Source organism: Rattus rattus, chromosome 4, assembly GCF_011064425.1.
Source record: "Rattus rattus isolate New Zealand chromosome 4, Rrattus_CSIRO_v1, whole genome shotgun sequence".
In the NCBI taxonomy this organism is placed as follows: Eukaryota; Metazoa; Chordata; class Mammalia; order Rodentia; family Muridae; genus Rattus; species Rattus rattus.
The window spans coordinates 34,112,020-34,130,145 of NC_046157.1; the positions used below are offsets into that span (position 1 = coordinate 34,112,020).

The 18,126-nt window shown below is 39.9% G+C and overlaps 1 protein-coding gene across 1 annotated transcript in view; it reads left to right on the forward strand.

Moving 5' to 3' along the window:
• Window positions 1-297: 297 nt before the first annotated feature.
• Ift57 (intraflagellar transport 57) overlaps window positions 298-18,126 on the forward strand; it is a 55,886-nt gene continuing 38,057 nt past the window's right edge. Inside the window, exons 1-5 of the mRNA XM_032900264.1 lie at window positions 298-628; window positions 3,033-3,195; window positions 4,310-4,428; window positions 9,115-9,205; window positions 14,828-14,896. Of these exons, the coding sequence (XP_032756155.1) occupies window positions 417-628; window positions 3,033-3,195; window positions 4,310-4,428; window positions 9,115-9,205; window positions 14,828-14,896 (654 nt within the window). The 5' untranslated portion in view covers window positions 298-416. The remainder of the gene's footprint in view (window positions 629-3,032; window positions 3,196-4,309; window positions 4,429-9,114; window positions 9,206-14,827; window positions 14,897-18,126) is intronic.

Genomic DNA, 18,126 nt, shown 5'->3' on the forward strand with positions numbered 1-18,126 from the left:
TTTGAATTGCTACCTAGATGATCAGATGTCGGTTCAGTCAGCAGCCCTGAGCAGAATACCAGATCCTCCGCTCCTCTTGGCTGTACTGAGCACGCAGAATTAAACAGCCTGGGCCTTTAAGACTCGCGTGAAAGTCCCCGAAGGGGCGGGGGAATAAACGCCACGCCTACAGGGCGGAGCTACTTCCTAGGCCAGGGACGGGCATGGCGTGACGTCGCGGCGAAACCCAGCTTTGGTTGGCGAGAATTTAGAGAGGCCGGCTGAACCTAAAGGGGGCGGGGTCTAGTTGCCATGGTGACCGGCAGCCCTGCGGTCGCCTGGTAACGGTGGCGACCGGGCGGTCTACGGGGTGCGGGCGGCGGTGGCCGCAGAGATCCTAGCCCGGGTCCAGCCCGGCCCTGTGGATCTGAGCAGCGATGGCTGCCGCGGCCGCGGTGATCCCGCCGTCGGGCTTGGACGATGGGGTGTCTCGGGCTCGGGGGGAAGGCGCTGGGGAGGCGGTGGTGGAGCGCGGGCCGGGAGCGGCCTACCACATGTTCGTGGTGATGGAAGACCTAGTGGAGAAGCTGAAGCTGCTCCGCTACGAGGAGGAGCTACTCCGAAAGAGCAATCTGAAGCCCCCGTCCAGGTGCGTGCAGTGCCCCAGCGCCGGGTGCTGGTTGGGCCCCAGGGGGACGCCCCCTCCTACGTGAGACGCAGACCCCACGCGGGGGTCCGCACGTCCAGTCCTCTGTCTTCTTTGCTCTGGAAGGGAACTTCTTCTGCACCGAGGAAGGTGGAGTTTTTCAGACCTGATCATTTTGTGGAGAAAGTAAACAAGTTTTGAAATGGCAGGGAGGCCTGGGGAAGATAGCCTGTTCATTCTTTGAAACAGACACGCACCGTCTACCAAGCACAAATCTTGTTTTAAGTGTAATAAAATACCCACAGTAGAAAGGGTAAAAGAAAAAAACGATCTCTAGAGATGAGTGGCCTTATCATTTACATCTCTTTCTAGTTTTTGTTTTCCTTCGCTAGACTTCCTAAACTGACAACTGTGATTACTTAGGACCGTGTTGAGGAGCACTTTTTATGTAGTACGTAAACTTGTAGGCTAATTACTGTGGTTCAAAGGATTTAATACTTTTGCAGTAATACTCTTAGAAATCGGAGAGTGGAGAAGGCAAATGAAACAATAAGTGTTGGAATGGCCCTCATTATAGGGCCTAAAGTTCCGTGCTTGCCGTGGTGGGAAAAGTTTGAAATATCCTGAAGGCAGTGCCATTAGTTGCCAAGAGTGATAGACAAAACTCCCACAGGTAATCATGATAGCTTAGTGATAACTGTTTTATTGCTTTTCCTTCACTTTAAAACTTATATTTGTTTTATTCTGAAAGAAGAAATAAAAAAGAACTAACATACTTTCTTTTACCATCTCTGGGTAGGCTCATATAATTTCTCTTGGCAGTTTGAGCTCTTACCCTCCTCCAGACACATTTGGAAGGATTCTTGGGCTTTTATACAAACTGTCCATAATGCCAAATTAGTCTGTAAGGGAGAAAAATTACCATCTTGATCCTGATCTACAATAGAAGTTTTAGGATTGGGATTATTATTTAAAAATGAGTTGGTCATAATAGCATAGATGGCCAACATTTTCGGTGTTGATAAAAATGTTTTTCAAATGTATTTGTCGAACAAAGGGAAAATAGCCTTACACTTCTATTAATACCTTGCTGTACTGAAACTCTAAGCTTGAGCAAGATACTTTGTACCATGCATTTGTGTGGAGACATTCTAACCAGGAGTTCAAAGTGTCACTATCAGACCAAAAAGTCAGCATCACCTGGGAATATAGACAGAAGTTTCCAAGGCTCTTGTCCAGGTCTGCCTTTTCAGAACTTCTGGAGGCAAACTATCTGAGTTTTCAATCCCTCTGGGTGATTCTGATGGAACTTCATGCTTGAGAATCCTCATCTCAGACCCACAGTATCTGTCAGTGTCCCTTCTTCTGTCCTTGAGGAGAGTCAGGTAATAAGGAATAAACAGTTATTGATGGATAAATTCCTTGTAAACCTATGCCTGAAAGGAGTTCATGAAAAATTTCCTAGCTTTATATTTTCTTCCAGAACTTTTATACTTTCTGGATGGAAAAAGTTTAGAAAATAGAAGTATAGACCACTGATTCTTATGTCATATATATATATATATATATGACATATATATATATGTGTGTGTGTGTGTATATATACTGTATATATGTATATAGTAAAAACGTAAGTCATTAGTTTCTTAAATTCATATATATATGTGTGTGTGTGTGTTAGTAATAGTGGTAGCTACATAAAATATATCAGATCTCTGATTTAACTTTTGAATGATGCTACTTGTACCTTTATGTCCTCCCTAGCTTTGTGTAAATCATATCCTCATGGCAATGTATCTAGTACAGTAATGGAATTAGCAAAAGTTAGCAGTGGTGATGCAGGGGGACATGACAGGGGTCCTTGGTCCTTTCTGCCACCCTGGACCATCTAAGCTGCGAACCTCTGAAATGTACCTGTGCTGGGTTCCATCCATAAGTTATGGCTGTGCAGGCCTGGGGAATGCTGCTGGCAGTACTTTAAGGAGTTGATCTGAATCTGCAGCTAAAATGGAAGCACCTGCTTGACGTAGCTGATAGGCTACAGATAGTGAAAACCATGGTAAGTTATTAGTCTCTTAAAGTCCAAGAGTCTCATAATCCACAGTCGCCACTTGTAGGGGAACTTGCTGATGACCAGTTAATTGATTGTGACCAAAGCTTCAGGTCATCCTCCAAAATTACTGCCTTCCATCCCTGGTTGGGGTAGGGGTGTCAATCAAATATTTTGGGCAGTGTAGTGATCGTCTCTTGATACTGGGTCAAAACTTCGTGAGTGCCATAACTCACTAGATAGTTCAATAGTATTGATGAAGTCTGCTTGAGGGGAAAATTAGCAACTTCAGACCTGTCTGTGTGACTTACTGTTGATTTGCTTTATCTCACCCATCCAATCCTCCCTTTGAAACAGACACTACTTTGCTCTGCCTACCAATCCCGGTGAGCAGTTCTACATGTTTTGCACTCTTGCTGCATGGCTGATCAACAAGACTGGCCGTGCCTTTGAGCAGCCTCAGGAATATGACGATCCCAATGCAACTATATCTAACATCCTGTCTGAGCTCCGCTCTTTTGTAAGTGGCTCACTCTCTTCTCCATGTTCTCAAACTGCAGGTTCCGTAGTAGCAGTTCAGTAACAGGTGCGAGCCTTTTTATTTGACTCTTCTGGAAGAGTAGACAGACAGACCGATAATTGAATGATAGGAGTGATTTTCCAATTTATTTTAAAGTAAGAACTTCCCAAAATGGTTGATATTATATGGAACATGAATTCCACTTCTAAAAACGTTACATAGACCAGATTAATAATAATTTTCTTAATTTTTGTAAGCCTCAAAAATAGATTCTTAGGTAGGTGGTCAGCTCTTCCCCTGGAGGGATGATTCAGAGTATGAAGCAAACAACTGACTTTGGAAGGATTTGGGGTTTGTTAGGATTTCTCATTTGTATTTTCATTTCTGGCTTCTCCAGGGGAAAGGCAGTAAGACATTTTTGACACAGGTTGCTAATTTCTAATAAGTGAATCACTGTATCCTTTTTTAAAAATGCATTTTACCATGCCAGTAGTTTTGCTGACAATTTTTCAGTACTGATTTGTTTCCCTGCTATGATGAAACTGCCTTTATTCATTTATATTTTTGAAATTCCAGAAAGTTAGGTCTTTAGTCCTGTATGTAGGCTACAGTACATTCCTTGAAGCAGAAACAATAAGTTAAGATATTAAAAAATGACAATTTCTAGATTGAACACAGTTACAGAGGTCACCCCTCAAGTCTGCCTCTGGATTTTTCTCAGGTGTGATAGGGAACACAGAGCAGCAGAGTTGAGCTTACACTCATGTCCCATTCTCCACCGTCAGCAGTCTAGCTAGTTAAGTAAATCCTAGTTCTTAACGAAGCTGGGCCTAAGGTAATAAAAAGGGTGGGCTGAGGGTGTGGACCTGAGAGGTCTGGAAAGCTTGTATGGTGAGGATGTAAGTGCCTTTTAATTTGGTACTTTGAGCATAAAATATCTGTACTTGTGTAAATGTATCAGTGGACTAAAAAGACTTAAGGAATGAATGCCTAAAAGAATTACCTTTATCTTGTCATTTGAAGAGTTCAAAATATACATGTGCTCAGTAGTTCTTTGCTGAAATAATCTTGGCCTCTGGAATACAGCCAACAAATAACGTCTTTATCTTTTCAGGGGAGAACTGCAGATTTTCCTCCTTCAAAATTAAAGTCTGGTTATGGAGAACATGTATGCTATGTTCTTGATTGTTTAGCTGAAGAAGCATTAAAATATATTGGTTTCACTTGGAAAAGGTAACTATTACCTCACAGACAATATTGCTATTACAGACTTAATGGGTTTTGTTGTTGTTATTGTTTGTCTTGATTGTTTCTGAAGTACAGAGCTGTTTAATTAAACTGACAAGGGCTGACTGATCTAAACTGACAGTGCACCAAAGATTAAAGATAGACAAAACCAGAATGCTTTCCAAATCCACTCTGAAATGATTTCATCCATTCCCGTGCATCTCCTGTTTGTTGTTATTGTAATCCTTGCCAATTTGGAAAAACTTTCTAAGTTCTCTCTGTGCTCGTATGTGCAACTATTGTGTGTGCTTGTTGAGGTAACCGAAAACCTCATATTTATGTAGAATAGGAAATTAAAATAGCACTGAGTGGGGGACTTTCTTTTTGCCTTGCTCAATGGCAAGAATAACACTGAAGAAGTCACTTGCCATCCTTTTGGATGGTTTCTGAAAGCACATTGTGTATTTTTACAATATTTAAATAATTTATTTACAGGTATAGCTTTGTAGGTACAACTCTTTTTTTTTTTTTTTTTCTATTCTTTTTTTTCGGAGCTGGGGACCGAACCCAGAGCCTTGCGCTTGCTAGGCAAGCACTCTACGGTACAACTCTTACCAATCCTTCATCATATACAATCTTTGGTAATTAGCATTGTACTTAGTTCATCATATATGTTTGGTAAATATTGATGAATAAATAAAATCAGAAACTTGGTTTTCTACGGTATGATTAAAATATATACATTTCATCTTTGAAAGCTGATAGGTTAGATTTTATTTACTGATTATTAGATATTATTTAATTCATAGGTTAGACTGTAGAACATGATAAAAATAAAATATGGCTTAGCATTGTTTTTTAGATTTCAACAAACTCCTGCAGCTAGAAAGTGGTATATAATGTTCCATGTTAATATATTAATACATGCACAATTACATTTATGTAAAAAATCTACTTTATAATTTTTTCTTTTTTTATTGGATATTTTATGTATTTACATTTCAAATGTTATCTATCCCCTTTCCCGGTTTCCCCTCCAGACCCCCCCTCTATCATCCCCAACTCCCACCCCCCCCCCCCCCACCCCCCGCTTCTGTGAGGATGCTTCCCCTTCCATGGACCCACTCCCACCTCACTGCTCTGGCATTCCCCTACATTGGGGACACGAGCCTTCACAGGACCAAGGGCCTCTCCTCCTATTGATGCCAGACAATGCATTCCTCTGCTATACATGCAACTGGAGCCATGAGTCACTCCATGTGCACTCTTTGGTTGCTGGTTTAGTCCCTGGGAGTTCTGGGGGTCTGCTTGGTTGATATTGTTGTTCTTGCTATGGGGTTGCAAACTCCTTCAGCTCTTTCAGTCCTTTCTCTAACTCCTCCATTGGGGTCCCTGTGTTCAGTCCAATGGTTAGCTGCAACCATCTTCATCTGTATCGGTAAGGCTCAAGCAGAGCCTCTCAGGAGACATCCATATCAGGCTCCTGTCGGCAAGCACTTCTTGGCATCAGCAATGGTGACTGGGTTTGGTGGCTGCATATGGGATGGATCCCCAGATGGGGCAGTCTTTGGATGGCCTTTCCTTCAGTCTCTGCTCCACTCTTTGTCCCTGTATTTCCTTAGACAGGAGCAATTCTGGGTTAAAATTTTGAGACGGGTGAATGGCTCCATCCTCCCAACCAGGGGTCTAACCTCTGGATATGGTCTCTATAGGTTCTCTCTCCCCTTTGTTGGGCATTTCAGCTAATGTCATCCTCATTGGGTCCAAGGAGCCTCTTGCTTTCCTGGCATCTGGAATTTTCTGGTGGCTACCCCCAGTTTCCCATCCCCCACTGCTATACACCTCTGTTCAAATTCCTGACCCTCTGAATATCATCCCCATCTTCTCTCATACCTGATCCTGCCCTCCTTCCCCCTCCCCCTCCCTCTCCTCTCCTTCTCTTCCTCCCAAGTCCCTTCTGCCCTCTACCTCCTGTGAGTATTTTGTTTCTCCTTCTAAGAAGGACTGAAGCAGCCACATTTGGGTCTTCCTCCTTCTTGAGCTTCATATGGTCTGTGGAAATCTACTTCCTTTTAATAAGTATTTCTAAAAATTCTGAAAGTGTGTGTGTGTGTGTGTGTGTGTACAGTACAAGAATCGTATATTTAGGAATAGTTACACACATATATATGTAACAACAATGGAAGAAAAGGAGGACTGAATCTTAAAGAGAATAAGGAAGTTGGTATATGGGAGAGTTTGGATGGAAGAAAGAGAGGAGGGGATTGATAAAATCTCAAAAATTATTAAAACTTACATGATGTAAGCTGTCTTTAGATTTAAGCATATTCAGTAACTGATATCCATTTAGTTTCAAGGTAAAACATGGCAGTTTCCTTTGCTTCAACCCAAACATTTCCATTCAGTTCATTGTAAAGAATGACTCTGCAGTCCCTAATTGTGTTGGTTAGATTTCAAGAAAAGATGAATTACATGATGTGCTGCCCTAGTTTGTTAGTTACTAAATCCATAGCTCAGTGTATCATTGTTGCATTGCAGGTTATTACTGTGTCAACCACTATTCAATTCACACTTCCTTTGTTTCTAGTATAATATTCAGTTATATAATATGGGTTGTGACTTGGATAATTTGTAGGAACTGTATATACATGGAAGAGGAAAGGAAAACATTTGAAAAGTAATGAATGTTGGAAACTATCACTTGTGTTACATAGAACTTTCTTATTTATAGAAGGTTATTCTTATTCCTAACTATGTCACACGATTTTTAGAAGAACATTGTTTTTTATATAATTATCTAATTCTAAGTCATGAAAATTGGGAAATTTATTATACAAGATTGATTTGGTTCATAATACTTTTTTTCCTACTACATGTTGATCTGTATATTTTGTTAAAATATTTGAGATATGTATGTTTAGAATTAGTTGTCACAATTAATGCAAATATGTCTGGATAATTTTTAATGTGAAAATAAGTAGATCTTAAGAGAGAAATGGTAGTCCAACACTTTAGTGTTAGAACCACTAATTGGACTTTAGAAATAAGAATCAAGCTTGCTATCTCTAGAAAAATAAACAGCATATTTGAGATCAATGTGAATTGAAAATTAAAACTATAAACATAGTAAAGGATCAGAGAGATGTAGGGAGGTGTGACTCAAGGGAATGCTTTAACTCTGTAATATTAAATCCAAGGTCTGGACAGGAAAATGTTGCCAAATCTATCTAGGAAGAATTATAACAGTCTTCATTATTCATGATTCTAAGTAGTAAAACTAGGGAACAGATTAGATTAGGTAAACAATTTTCTTCCCCTATTGATGCCAGACAATACCCTCCTCTGCTACACATGGGGCTGGAGCCATGGGTCCCTCCATGTGTATTCTTTGGTTGGTGGTTTAGTCCCCAGAGCTCAGGGCGGGGGGTCTGGTTGTTGATATTGTTGTTCCCCATATGGGGTTGGAAACCCCTTCAGCTCTTTCAGTCCTTTCTCTAAGTCCTCCATTGGGGTCCCCATGCTCAGTCCTATGGTTAGCTGCTAGCATCCTCATCTGTGTCAGTAAGACTCTGGCATAGCCTCTCAGGAGAAGCCCTTGGTCCTGTGATGGCTTTTTTCCACAGTGTAGCAGAATGCCAAGGTGTTGAGGTGGGAGTGGGAGCGTCTTCATAGAAGCAGGGGGGGGGCGATGAGGGATGGGAGAGGAGGGAAAGGGGTTAACATTTGAAATGTAAATACATAAAATATCCAATAAAAATAAAAAATAAAAAAGGAAATATTTGCTGCAAAATATATATACATGTAAAATTTAGTATATAACTTTAAATGATATTGAATAAAACACAATAGAAAGACGGGGTGGAGGAAACTAGAAAAAACATTAATTTTCTTAATTTATAAAAGTTAGAGTATAAATGAGAGTTTCACTAAAAATGAGTCATCAATTAAAATATATAAAGTTGCTCAATCACTTCTATGATTAAGAAATTTAAAGAAACGATGATACTTTTTCATTTGTTTTATTGGCACACTTTATTTTATGCATATTAGACGAAAATTTGAAACATAGATGCCATTCCTCACCATCCTTGGGAGTATAAATTAGGATAGCATTTTGGAAGCCAATTTTGACAGTTCGTTAAACCACAAACAATGTACAAACTTGTCGATGTAGCCATTTCACATGGACAAATTTATCTTAAAAGATCTGCCTGGTAGTAAATTTACAAATATGATCTTTAAAGTATTATATATCAAACAATAGAAATGACCCTATGTTTTAGTCACAGGATGAGAGTTTAATGGTAGAACTGCTGCTCAGTGGAGTGTAATGCATATATTGTTTTTTGGGTATATATGAGTGAGCAGGTTAGGTATGGTATATACAGCATCAATTATTTTTGTTAATGTGCCTTTTACATCTAGTGGCAGATATCTTTGCTTTTCTCAACATTGAAATTTTGGGGCAGAAGCAATCAATTTACTGAAGTTAACAAAGGGAGCGGGGTTGGGGATTTAGCTCAGTGGTAGACCCTGGATTCAGTCCCCAGCTCCAAAAAAAAGAAAAAAAAAACAAAAAAACAAAAAAAACAAAGGGAGCAGTCCCACAGGGAAGCACCTTCACCATTCTTCATACGGCATGTTTTGTCTCACTAAAAACTTCTAAGCATTCAGTAAATCTTGTTCTTTCAGGCCATCATACCCAGTGGAAGAGTTAGAAGAAGAAACTGTTCCGGAAGATGATGCGGAGTTAACACTAAGTAAAGTGGATGAAGAGTTTGTGGTAAGCGTGCAGCCGAGCTGCCTACAGCCTTGCCTGTGGCTTGCTTTCCCTTGGCTAACTCTCCTACTTTGTTTTCTGGAATGTGTTTTGTTTCTCAGTGCAGTGCCATTCTCAGTCCTTAGGCCTTTGTTTAAGTTGTTATTTATGGTCCTGAGTCAATTTCGGAAGAGGTTCTAAGTGCGCGCTCGCGTGCAGGTGTATCACCAGCTATCAAACATGTTTGATCTTAAAAAGCCATAACTTGCAAAAAATTAAAGAAAAATAGCACTCAGTTCCTGCTTGGCCAAATGTGGCTGTGCATACCTGCGATCCCAGATTGTGAGCCAGAGTTGGGCTGAGTACTTTAGATCTACCCACATAATCTGAACGGGACACATGACGGGGCAAAGAACTTATGTCGTATTTTCCGTCGCAAACTAAATAAAGATTTCATGGGTTTATTTTTTAGTCAGTAGATAATCCACTCCATATTTCAGAATAAGCTAGTATAAGCTATAAATTTGCTAGTTGCTGAATTATCTTAATAAGTTAATAAATAATCATTAAATAAATTGGATTACATCCAAACAGAATCTTATGTAGCTAATATGACTTATTTACAGACAATGACATGAGAATGACGATTTGTGCTTTGTTTTACAAAGTTAGCTGTCATCACAGCTGTAACTGTGAAATGTGTAATAGTATCAGTATATTAATATTTGTTATAAACAGAATAATTATGGTAGTCTCTGTTTAATATTTCTTAGTAATTTAATGTATATTTTATTAGAAGTATAAAGGATACTTTTAACCATATTAAAATACATGATTCTTCATGACTTTGCTAATTTTTTTAGCCCCAATGCTGAATTTCACTATACAAGGCTAGCCTAGACACTCAACGGTGTAGCCACTGTCAAGTCTGGCTCTGGTTCTCAACCTAGACCACCATAAAATTAGTTTAAAACACATGCTTTCAATATGATAAAGTTTGAAAGTCGAGGTAAACAGTGCTGTCATCAGTTCTACATGCAGCTATGAAGCCCTGTTACAGGAGGCGAGAGGAGCTCCTGTTCTAGAACCTGAAAGCAAGAAGGTGCTGTGTGTCACCAGGAACTTGGAGAAATCAGAGTTTCTGGAGTTGTCAGGTGTCGCTTCAAAGAAACCGGAGAGATAATTTGGGCATTTAAAGAGGTTTAGACTTTATTGTTCAATTGACTTTCCACTCAGGACCAGAAAGAATATCCTCATACCTTCTCATTATTTAGTTATTTCCTCGTTTAATTAGTTATTTCCATTGTCTTTTTAATAACTAATAGTGCATGAGTCTATACTTGGTCCTAGTATGCCAACATTTAACTTCAAAATTGTCACTCAAAGGTAGTCAAAGGAAAGGAAAGACTATTCATCAGGAGGGTAAGCTAATGGGATGCTATCTCACCTTGCTGTCAGTCATGGCCCCAGCTTACTGGGTTTCATTTGGTATGTGTCAGGTTTTCAGTATTTGACATAGAATCTTTCAGGATAATGTGTAACTTTTCAAAATCTTAGCTATTTTTTTCACTGGGTCTTTTATTAAAGTTCAAAGCAGAATTGTTGTTTATAAAATTAGGGAAATAAACTAGACAGCAGTCTTTTTATACTGTTCTTGCAAACCAGGAAGTAAAGACCAGAGGAGGTGCCTCTGGAACCTGTTTGCTTTTGTCAAGCTCCTTGACATGTCCTCCCTTCTCTTCCACCTCCTCATCCTCCGCTGAGATCACCTCTCTTCCTTCCCCTGCCATTGGTGCTCAGGAAAGCTGGGTTGGTGCCTACAAAATCTCACAAGGAACCCACTGATCGGTCGTGCTTCAGAGCTGTTTTGGTGGGGCAAGGATGGTAAAGATCATTTGTGACGAACTTCTGCTTTTATAGAAACCAGGGACCTTCAGCTAGAAAGTGCCAAATCAAAACAAATCACATTGACAATTAGTTTTTAAAATTGGCATTGATGTAGTCTTCTTGCTTTATTTATACGATCATATCTTTAGTAACAAGCAGGAAGGGAATTAGTACCAATTAAGCAAGGAGATGGTAGGAAATCGTGCTTTCTGAATTATGGAGATAAATCATTGAGAATCCTAACTTGTTTTAGGGCATTTTCTTCTAAGTTTATGCTTGAATTCCCTTTAAGTGTTCTGGTCATACTATTTAGTAAGAGATGTTCTTTTTCTACGTGCTAGTCTAGATTTTTTTAAGAAGCAGGACCAGTAGGACACACACACACACAGACACACACACACACACACACACACACACACACACACACACACACACCTTTTCTGGAGCATTGGGGATTGGATTGGAATCCAGGCCTCACGCATACCATGTGAGTAATTCTCTGAGCTACAGTGCCTTTGTGACATGGGCTCTTTCCAAGTTACCCAGAGTTAAGCTGACCTTGAACACATGGAGTCTAGGCAGGCCTTAAGCTTTTGATATCCCACCTCAGCGTCCTGGTCTAAGGAGAATCTCGGGTCTGCACTACAAGCTTTGCTGAGAGAAAGTTTTTACATGGAACTGAGTCGTGTGGCTATAGGGGCTGAGAAGTCCCATGGTCTGCTACTGACAAGGTAGACAACAGGATAACTGATGGCGTTGTTCTCATGTGAAGGTGAAGACCACAGGAGAGCAGTGCTTCAGGTTCCTGTCTGAGTTTCATACCACAGGCAAGACAAGACTGATGTTCTGGTTTCAAAGTGGGGACAGGCAGGAACATCTGTTGGTGAGCTCATCCCTCCCAGGCTTTTCAGGTGGATGAGACACACCCACCTTGGAGACAGAGACACCCACCTTGGAGACAGACACAGTCCACTTTACTCACCTCTGTTGGTTCAAATACGTACTTCACCAAGAAATACCCTCAAAGACACAAGAATAACATTTAATAAATTATTTCAGCATCCCATGCTCCATCAAATTGATACATAGAATTAACCATCCTACTTCCATCCCTAGTCAGCTTGGCATCCTTTAAATCACATTTAACTCCCAAATAAAGGCAATAACAGGATCATAACTCTGATTAACTGTATGACACAGTGAAAGTATCTTATATTTATGAAAAAGGTGATAAAAAGGAAAAATACATTTGCAAACAAATATGGAAGAAATATGTATAACAATACAATTCTTATTTCTGTAAGAAGTTATGCCAAAGAGTACACATGGACAGACCGATGGCTCCAGCTGCATATGTAGCAAAGGATGACCTTGTTGGGCACCAATGGGAGGAGAAGCCCTTGGTCCTGCCAAGACTGGACACCCCCCACCCCCAGTGTAGGGGGATGTCAGAGGGCATGGAGGTGGGAAGGGGTGAGTGGATGGGTGGAGAAACACCCTCATAGAGGAAGGGGGAGGGGAATGGGATAGCAGGTTTATGGACAGGGAACTGGGGAGAGGGGATAACATTTGAAATGTAAATGAAGGAATGTCCAATGGAGGAAAAGAAGATGGGAAAAAAAGAAGTTATGTAGTTATAAACTACTCTTTATAACTCCCTTCATTCACCACACATTCTGTATTCCCTTTGCCTTCAGCACCTCAGCTGACAGTGGGTATTTACCTGGGGAGTTAGCCACCCTTCATTCCTAAAGGGTCTGGGTCATCAGAAGTCTTGTGTGCTTTAGACCATTGTAGTTCTCCATTGAGTGTAATCACAGTGAGTGGCAGGACTAAAGGATACACTGAAGGGTTGTCTGTATTCGAGACATGCTCAGTCACACCTCTGTTGTAATGGTAGCGTAATTTCCCCTTGGGACAGGGTCAGTCATTGCAGCCAGCACAGGCACTCTTCTCTTGCCTATAACTCAGGAGTGTGAGGAGTCCAAAGTATCCAATAGTGTTCACGCATGCAGCTCAGCAGTCATCGTTCTGTCTCCCAGTGGACGAGTTCTTCCGCTTGGAACGAGGACCTGTAGACTAGCAGAATAATAAAATCATAGGAACCAGAAGAAGCAAGGATTTTGCTAATGGCTAATTGGAACTAGTGATGTCACTAATGTTTACAGCCCTTAATTCCTGAACCTGTGAATTCAGGCTATGAGAGAAATAGTACCATATACTGATGTTGGCTCATACTAGGGTCTGGTATTAAGGCTCTGTCCTCTCAGTGTTCAGTAAGGTACAAGTATTGGCTGGTCGCCTGTGTGAACAGTACCAGTGAGATCATGGTAATTTTACTGTAACCTTGTTTCTTCAAACAGCAGTGAGTCACTGGCATTTTAATGAATTACTCTGGTTGTTACGTAGTACAAACACAGAATACACCAAGCCACTTTGCAGAAGTATCAATATTTACTTGATTCATAAATAAGTCAGCTGTGTACTCTGTGCCCCCATTATTCCCACCTTAAGAAAAACAAATCGTACCCGAGTGTATAGAGTATATCTATGCTGTCTTGTGTATTCAAGGCTTAGAGGCATAGTGCTCAAGTCTTACCTTAGTGGAATAGATCTCGGTCGGATAGGGCCTTAGGATTTTCATTCCGACACGTTCTGGGTGATACTAATGTTACTGGTCTCAGAATCACGTTTCAAGACCACTGGTTTACATTCCTCAAATCCAAAGGTAAGGGTGAACTGTAAACCTCCTCCTGCAACTCTGAACATTTCTCCTTGTGGAACTGTTTGCTATGTATTACATTTTGCCTGGTTTCTGTTTCTGTTTACAAGATCATATGACTCAAGGTTTTGTTAGCATCAATTTGATGTCCACTGCTCATATGACTGCTATTCTTAGGTCACTTTTACCTACCATGTCACCACAATGGCATTTGTTTTCCATGCTAACGGAACTTCCTGCTTATTTTCTGTGTATAGAGCAGATTTAATCTGAAAGGGTCACTTCCTACCCACACCCCCACAGCCAACTGCACTCAGGTGAGGACCAGTTTGGAATCCATTTGGGCCGTCCTTCTAAATGGATGTGAGGGCTGTACACCACGCATCACTATTACTCATTACCTTAACAAGCTTGACCACCTAGTGTGCTTTCCACACACAGTGTGAAAATGCATCTTCAGTGCTGGAGAAATGGCTCTGTGGCTAAAACCTTGCTGCTCTTTCCAAAGACCTGGCATCCAATTTTCTGCCTCCTGTGAGCCCTGGAACACATGTGGCATGCATGAGCACACATACATACAGATACAAACACGTAAGTCAACATTGTTTTAAGTACATGCACTTGTCCCTGGAACAAAGGAAGTGACTTGTGTCTCAGCATTCATTTTTTTTTTTTCATTTCAGTCTGGTTGCCCAGAATTCCATAAACATGCACTATTTCATACATGCCACTTGGGCCTATTTGTTTATTTTTATGTTCATCAATGAACTGTAGCAGTTACTCCTTCCCTCCCTCTTTCTCCCTCCTTTTTTCAGTGTCTACAGAAGCAGGTTTTTTAAATGGCACCATCAAAACTTCAAAGAACATATGAGCTGTTAATAATTGCGAGCCCTACTTTCTGCATATTTATTAGACTTTTAAATATGCTTTACTGAGTCAGTCAGATTAAGCTCAGCATAGTTTAGGATATTATGTATTTAAAAATCTATATCTAAATGATAGCTTTTTTAATATGAAATTTTTTTTATTTTTCAAAGGAAGAGGAGACAGATAATGAAGAAAACTTTATTGATCTCAACGTTTTAAAGGCCCAGACCTATCGCTTGGTAAGTGTCATGGCCAAACAATCCCCATACTGTTCTGCTGGAAAGCCGCCCACTTGCCAGACGTTATTGTGTGCCCCTTGCAAACTAGCTATGAAAATCGTCTTCCTATATATCAATGTTACAATTATAACAAACGCAAACCCAGAAGGGTGAGTGAGGCGCCTCCTGCCTGTGAAAGCCCACACAGTGCCTCTAGGGCAAACTGAAAATGTATTTGCTGGATGGCATTTTTAATTATGGAAAGCTACAAATTGTTCTGTTTCAGGTTGTTACCCATTGAAGTAGACTAGAAATGGATGACTTTGTTTGTAGGAAAATACTTAAGTTATATTTCTATGAAATAAAATAAATTCTGTTCCATTGTCAGGCATTGCTTTATGAAAGTTTCTCTCTGTTGTGATTACAAAATAAATCTAGTCTATAATAGTATATTTACTGTCAACGAGCTATTTTAAATGAATGTCGTGGCACTTCACGTTTTATATGTGTATCATATTTCAATAATGTATATACCTAGGCACTCTGGAAAAACATATACCTGCAATATATTCTTATTGGTCCTCTATTTTCATGTCTGAATCCTCAAAGCCAATTTGGATCTAGGTTTTGTTTCATTTGAAAACTTCTTGAGCTACCACAATATGCATTATTTACTGCTTTATTGATACTGATTTTCCAGTAGTTATAATCCCTGTGTGTGTGTATGTACATGCATGTGTATGCACATATGTATATGTGTCCCAACTTGAAATGGAATGTACTACTGTGCCAAGTGTATGGCTTAAGCTCTGTCCTTTACTAGGATTCTAAACTAGGGCAAATTTCCAAGCTTCTTGGGAAATATGAACCTGTTTATAAGATTGCTATGATTAAAAGTCAGATGCAAAGCAGTATAAAAATAGCATCTATCACGTAGAAAATGTTTACTATATGCTGGCTAAAAGCATTATTAGTTATCCCCATGTTTCCTTTGCAGCTCTGATTTGTAAGTTCCCTCTTGGCAGGGATAATTGTCTTTATTTTTACATTTCTCATAGTATAAAACACAAAGGATTGAATAAATACTTCTTTAATAAATAAATATACTATAAACTTACTTTTAATTTTTAAAATTAAAAAATAATTATATTATTTACCTCCATTTACTTTTCTTCCTCCAGCTCTTCCTGTGCCTCTCCTCTAGCTCCCTCTCAAATATTTGGCCTCTTCTTTCTTTGTTATTTTTACACACACAGGCACACACACACACACACACACACAGGCACACACAACTTTAAATACAACCTTCTGACCTTGAGTCCCTTAAGTGTTGCTTGTATATAAAATACTTTAGGAATAGCCACTTACTATTGCATAGCCAATAATCGAGCTTCTCCTTGGGAAAAGACTCTTTCTAGTCTCAGCATCCCTTAGTTCCCTGTAACTCTTTGTCTAGGGGTGAAAGCCTGCGAGATTTCCCCTCCCACTTTAGCACATCTATGACTGTTGTCCTTGTCTGGGTCTCATTTCGGTAGCCATATTGAAGTGTTAGGATGATGCTCCCGTCATTTCTAGAAAACATTTCACAACAGACTTCCTGGTCCTCTAGCTCTTACAGTTTCTGTGTCTCCTGTTCTGCAATGCTACCTCTGCCTTAGGTGCAGAAGTTCTGTGGTAGACGTATCCACAGGGCTGGTACTCTGATCAGTTGTTCTCTACACTTTGGTTGTGATTTTCTGTAATGGTCTCTGTTGTAAAGAAAAGCGTCTTTACTGAGGGTTGAGAACTACAGTGATCGTGGGTATAAGGCTAAGTACTTAGAATGCAGTTAGAATTTGCGCTGTTTTAGTCAAGTGCGGGTAGTAAGTTCTCCTAAAATCAATGACTTCACTAGCCCCAGATAGTTTGCTAGGTTTCCAGTATCAGGCATGATTTCTTTCCTGTTAAGTGGACCTTAAGTCCAATTGGAGAGCTGTTGGTTACTGCCAGAGTATGACTGCCACTCTTACATTTTTAGGGACATCTTGCCATGTGGGTCATTGTTGTGGCTCATTAGTCTTCAGAGCTGGATAGAACAATTGGTTTCTTTCCTCTTTTGGCAGTAAACATTCTTAGTCTTATATTCCCTCCTTACTTTCTCACCTTCTGTTTTGGTTTCCCTTTGCTTCCCTAATTAAAGCCTCCAGTTTCCCCATTTCCCTCTGAATAAGGCTATTTTTATTGATCAATTAAAAGTCTATAAGATAATGTTACATCCAAATAAATAAATCCCTATTATTTGTTTATACCTTAAATTTTAGATCATTTTTAGCATTCAAATTATTTAAGATATTTTCTACTCTTTTGGGCTATTTATGTAGTTGTTATCTTATTTTCATAAATGTAACCATTAAAATTTATAACCTCAAGGTTCTTAAATTTTAAAAGTTAAAAAATATACTACCTAAGTATAAAATGTGCCTTCAAAGCCCAAGTCTTTGGCCCCTTCTACGTCATAACAGGTTTAACAAAGTTTAAATATGGTGTGATTCTTACCTGGAGCACGTACATTGTGGTACTTGTGTTCAGTTGGTGTCTGTATTGGAGATGATGAGGACACTTGATTATTAAATAAGGAAAACAAAGTAGAGATGAACTCAGTTATTCTGAGGCATTGATCTGTGTTGTTTATGTCTGTGGATGGTAGTCTGTGAAGGTGGAACTTCCCTTTGAACAGATATAGAGAAGGACAAAGGTATCTTAAATTTGCCTCTGCCACTAATTTATTTTGTCAGTGAAATTAGGACATATGAAGAAGGATTTTCCTCCTCCTATGTGTAAGCTTATCAATTATTGAAATATTAGCTCATTTGGCAAAGATTGCATAATACATATTCTTTGGAATTAAAACTATGTGACATTTTCATGGGAGGAAGGAGTCTAAGCACCAGGTGTTTGTGGATGGTCAACCATGAAGTACTAATGAGACAGAAACCCTTTCATATTTTGAGAAACCTGGCAGGCTTATCATATTGCCCACTAAAGCCATCTGCCTGGGACAGCTGTGACTGACTCCAGCTTCTAATGACTCGGGCTGTTCTTCCCCCAAGGCAGAATTGCTGTGTAGGTTAGTAATATAGATTTAAGATCTTATGTTTAATGCAGCAGGTGGGCTCATGACACAGTAGAGATACCCTTTCAGTGCACTTGATGGTCGGCATCCCAGCAACAAAGCCAATGCCCCAAACGTGTGTGACTGCAAACCTGGGAAG